Consider the following 5,526-nt stretch of genomic DNA (forward strand, 5'->3'; position numbering starts at 1 on the left):
TGGCTATGGTGAATATTAGAGAAGAATGAATGAACAATTTGCGTAAGATCTCATTACCCCTATGTTACTTTATAATATTGCAATATGTTAAGGTTGAATGTAGTTGAAGTCGTTGATGATTTAACAAATCTATTGTAAATGGAGTGGAGTTAGACATGTTTGTCTTATGTTTCATAGAATGTCTCGGAGATATATTGTCTTATTTAAAAAGTAGACATTCAACAACATTTGCTTCAGTGAGCTCTGCTAAATGTCTACTTTCTACCATGCTACAAAAAATACTATTGAATATAACATTATATACTACTGAACTCACATAAAAAAACATTGTTAAATAACAATTTAAAAGTGCTATTGTTTTGGTGTAGTGTTTCGATATTAGAACAAAAAATTAACATACAGGATTACGAAAAAAAAATGAAATACCACACACACATATAGCTAGTCTAAAAAATAGATAGAAGTTGTTATTTCAAATATTGCATGAATAAAAAAACACTGAAAATATTATCCTTTATTTCAAAGTGAGACTCACGATGTTCCTTCTTATTCTACCACGGTCTACTTGTTTATGGTCAACAAGGAGAAAACTTACAAATGCAAAAACAAAAGTAAATAGAAAACTGTTTATGTACACTGAAACTTCATCATCAATATAATGTCTAATCACGTTTCTTATATATTCTAAGAAAATATATATATTAAAAGGACAAATCTAAGTATATATATATATATATATATATATGATATTAATTATGATATCAAATTAGTTAAAACAAATTTATGGTTATGCTCCTTAGTTACAAACCCAATATTGAGGGTTGGACCATTCAAATAAACTCATGGATTAGACTTTGAATATAAAAACAAGTAAACTTGGAAACTTTTAGCCACACACACCTACCCTTTATTTTTCCTTAGGAACGTGTGTGTGTAGATTCCTTGTGGAATTCAAAGACTTTCTTTCATTTTCCAGTTTTTGACAAGTATTTTATGTCTGCTATGTGGAAATATTTGTTTCCTCATAACATATACATATATATTTATTATATATATAAGCAAGGGGAGACACTGAGATAGAACCATATTTCTTCATTTATTGTGTACTTGTTCTTGGAGACAAACTTCAAATCATACTAGAGACTTATCTTCATACACTCTATTCAATATAAGGTAAACCGTTCATAGTGGATATTCATATCTTATATGTGTATATATGTATTTATGCATGTATCTTAAAACTATACTAGTTTTGTTCATTGGGTTGCTTAGTTTAGGAAAGAAGAACTAGCTAGGGAATATGCAGAGTTATATGCATCCACTATTTCATATTGTTGGGGTCAATAGTTACCAGATTCTATCGTTAATCTTTCATACTACATATCAGAAGTAATAATGTAAAAAGTGATGAACCATGTAGTCAAATAAACTGTATACTTATGTCACATATTCGGTAACAATATTTCTTTGTCTCGTAAATTTGTACTTATACATTGTCTAATGTGTATATGAATTTTCAGGGCTAAAAAAATTCAGAGCATAATTTCTCCAAACAAATTGAAGGGTGTAACTCTATTATGGGATTATCACTTTCATTATTGCTATCAGCTTGGAAAGAAATTGTTACACATTCACTCTTTGGTCTATCTTTCAACATTACACTTGGTTCCAAAAACAGTGCTGTGTTTTTAAGAACACCAAGTTTCAAAAAGAGAGAATCAGATACAACTACTACATCAAGCAGGTTTAAGGGTCATAGACCACAAAAAGTGACCCTTCAAAGAAACCTTCCATATAATAAAGAGAACAATATGGATTATGAATCTGTAAGTGAAGAACTATTACTTCAGCATAAACCAGTGCCTATACTCTCTCTGCCAGAATCAGCAGTTTTCTCTTCTCCAAGACCAGTTAGTGAGCTTGATGCTGCAGCAACTAAGCTTCAAAAAGTGTACAAGAGTTACCGTACTAGAAGAAACTTAGCAGATTGTGCTGTGGTGGTGGAGGAGCTATGGTTAGTCTTAGTCACAATGAAAATCATTACTTTTACTAACAAGGTGTTGGTCTAGGAGTGTAAGGCTCTACTAGATCTCAGGATGATCAAAAGTTCAATGGTTCGATTCGTAGGAGTAACACTTATTTAGAAGGATAGTCACGCACTCGAAAAAGATTAGTTCTTTATCCGAAAGGATTAGTTGATGTATTCATATTAGGTGTGCTAGGCCAATCATGTTATTATTCATTACTTATAATAGTTATATATAGATTAATATTGTGATTGGTCTTGTCATTGTAGGTGTATTAGATTTGTGTAAGAAATTCCTTTGGATATTTGGTTAAACTATCATTGTGTATAATGTTGTTTATTAATTGGTGAGTTTTGAATGATGTAGGTGGAAGGCATTAGACTTTGCTGCACTTAGAAGGAGTTCTATTTCATTCTTTGATGTCCAGAAACAAGAAACTGCTGTGTCAAGGTGGGCAAGGGCAAGGACAAGAGCCGCTAAGGTATTTATTTTCTATAAAATCCGAGTTTCTCGAAAAGGACACATAGTAGGGTCTGGAGAGTGTAACAGATGATGCTTCCAAGATTTAAACTCATAAGTTAATCATAAGACAAACTACCTTACCATTATGTTAAGGCTCAGTCTCTCTAAATTAAACAAATTGCACCCATTTTATTCTATTATTAATGTTTTTTATTTGATGTTGTATTTTTGTACTTATTCATACAGGTTGGAAAAGGTTTGTCCAAAGATGATAAGGCTCAAAAACTAGCCTTGCAACATTGGCTTGAAGCTGTGAGTTATCCATTATTGTATTATAACCTTATTCCTTATTTAAATGTGAATTCATATGAACCTTTCATTTATAATCTAATCAAATCTAATATATTAACAATGTCCTTTTCCTTCTTGTTTTATTCACAGATTGACCCACGTCATCGCTATGGACACAACTTGCATTTCTATTATGATATTTGGTTTGAAAGCCAAAGCACCCAACCATTTTTCTATTGGTATACTCTTATTCTAAGACATTTCTAATCATATCATTTTCTTCATCAATAATTATTATGAACTAGAATATATATGATCAAAATTAAAAGAAGTAATTATGACCAATAAACGACTTTTAATTCTAATCATTCATGTATGGTTAGTTGTGTAAGACTCTGATTTATTATTTTTATAGTATTTATATAAGAATTATTCTCACTTGGATCACTTCTATATAAATTTATTTACACCAAAATTAAGTTACATTCAATCTCAGTCACCTATACTTATTTTGTTAAATCTAACAGAGTGAGTGAAAGAGGTGATGAGAGATAAAAAGAAGAATCTTAGATAACTTCTAAGTTTCACCCCTATGGTCCGTTGAATTTAAGAGAAATGAATGGTTGAGATTGAATGTAACTTATATCGCCTGATATATATAAAAAGCTAAGGATGGTTAATTATGTGCTTGATAATATGCAGGTTGGATGTTGGAGATGGTAAAGAAATAAATCTTGAGAAATGTCCAAGGAACACTCTACAACGCCAATTAATTAAATATCTTGGACCAGTAAGTTATTACTACTAGACCATACCACATTTATACTCAATAATATACACACATATATGTCATGTTTAATATAATATTGTTAATCTTTGTTGTAACCAATTTCAGAAAGAAAGGGAAGAATATGAAGTAATTGTTGAAAATGGGAAACTTGTTTTCATACAAGATGGGAGGCTTGTTGACACTGATGGAAAATCAAAATGGATATTTGTTCTTAGCACAACAAGGTCATTATATGTGGGGAGAAAGAAAAAAGGTGCATTTCAGCACTCTAGCTTTCTATCTGGAGCTGCAACAACAGCTGCTGGTAGATTAGTGGCTCAACAAGGTCTGCTTAAGGTAAGGAACTAATCATTTCGTGATGTGTGACTGCCCTTCTAATAAGTGTCACTCTCAGAAATCGAATCATTGATATTTTGGTCATTTTGGAGATCTAGTAAGGGTTTATACCACTAAACCAACACTTTGTTGATAGTTTTGATTTTAATGAAAGTGACTATAATATTTATAATAATCAATTTAGCAAATGCAATTTTGGCTTAAAAAGTGTTGATGTATGTTCATTGCAGGCTATTTGGCCATATAGTGGTCACTATCACCCAACAGAAGAGAACTTCAAAGAATTTATAAGCTTTCTTGAGGAGCATAATGTAGACCTCACTAATGTCAAGGTAAATGACTAAAACTTTAGCATTAGTTTAGTACACATTTTCCCACTATTCATCTAGTATTTGATTAAAAAAATTTAATAAAAAATTATTATTAATAAGCTCCAAAATAAATTAGTTCCTTATTCAAAAAGGGTTAGAGAATATCATTGATTATACAAAAAACTACCACGATAGTCTCATGTATGAGTAAAATGATTTATGAATGTTACACCTAAAATGAATCAAGGTTAATAATAAAACTAATATTCAATAAAAACTCCAAAAGTTTTATTTAATTAATGCAAGTGTACCAAACTTTCTTATGAGATAAATTAGGTGATGGTTGTGTTGCTTGTTTCTATGCAGAAATGTGCTGTAGATGATGATGACCCAACATTTAGTGAGACAAATTCATTTATTGCCACTAATGAATCAAAACAAATTATGGGTCCTTCTCAATCAAGCTCAGAAACTAATAATATACAAGTCAACAACAATGACAAAGAAATCAATAATGCACCAATTGATAAAGTGGTTGAAGCCCACTCTGTATTTGACTATTCAAAGAGGTTATCATGCAAATGGTCCACTGGGGCTGGACCAAGAATTGGGTGTGTTCGTGATTATCCTGAACATCTTCAATTAAGGGCATTGGAACAAGTTAACTTATCACCTGGACCAGCTTCTGCAAGAAACTCTAGTTATGGTCCAATACCTTCTCCTAGGCCTAGTCCAAATGTTAGGATTTCACCTAGGCTTGCTTATATGGGGTTACCTAGCCCAAGAGCCTAAAAGTCCTACATGTTAAGGGATGAAATGGGTACAAGGATTTAACTTTTAAGGTCATTCTAGTGATGGAGAATGGGTACTACTAGAAAATCTCTATGTTTCTCTTGTTTTATTATGGTTTTGAGAATTTGTTTATTCCTTTATTATTTTAGAGAAGGTGATTTAGTTATATCATCTTATATGTAAGTAGAGTAAAAAAAAATCTGATCAAATATGATAATAGCAATCATTTATTTTATTTTATTTCTTATATTATTGTGATTTGTTGAAATCAAGTAAAGGGTAATGAAGAAGCATGAGATGCTCCTCACTTATAGAATGCTTAAATGGGTTTCATGTCCTTAAAAATAGTGGTTTTTTCCTTTATTTTTTTTTACATTTTCATCATTATTATAAAATGAAATATAAAATTAATAAGTCCCTATCATCTTATTCTACCATCCTTCTTTCATTTTAATAATGATTGGTATATACTTATTGACATAGAAATAGTTCGAATCACCATTCACCAATAAGCAAC

The 5,526-nt window shown here is 30.9% G+C and overlaps 1 protein-coding gene across 3 annotated transcripts; it reads left to right on the forward strand.

The window, feature by feature from the left end:
- Positions 950-5,244, forward strand: LOC109328041 (IQ domain-containing protein IQM1-like). Of its 3 annotated transcripts, none has more exons than XM_019561287.1 (9): positions 950-1,173; positions 1,521-2,014; positions 2,394-2,508; positions 2,736-2,801; positions 2,931-3,019; positions 3,483-3,570; positions 3,676-3,906; positions 4,137-4,238; positions 4,584-5,244. In XM_019561287.1, exons 2-9 carry the CDS (start codon positions 1,578-1,580, stop codon positions 5,007-5,009), a joined length of 1,554 nt encoding a protein of 517 aa, XP_019416832.1. In that variant the 5' UTR covers positions 950-1,173; positions 1,521-1,577; the 3' UTR covers positions 5,010-5,244. The 3 variants fall into 3 exon arrangements, with proteins under 3 accessions (XP_019416832.1, XP_019416831.1, XP_019416833.1); XM_019561286.1 differs by having other exon boundaries at positions 1,564-2,014; XM_019561288.1 differs by lacking the exon at positions 950-1,173 and adding an exon at positions 1,457-1,514 and having other exon boundaries at positions 1,558-2,014.

Source organism: Lupinus angustifolius, chromosome LG15, assembly GCF_001865875.1.
Source record: "Lupinus angustifolius cultivar Tanjil chromosome LG15, LupAngTanjil_v1.0, whole genome shotgun sequence".
In the NCBI taxonomy this organism is placed as follows: Eukaryota; Viridiplantae; Streptophyta; class Magnoliopsida; order Fabales; family Fabaceae; genus Lupinus; species Lupinus angustifolius.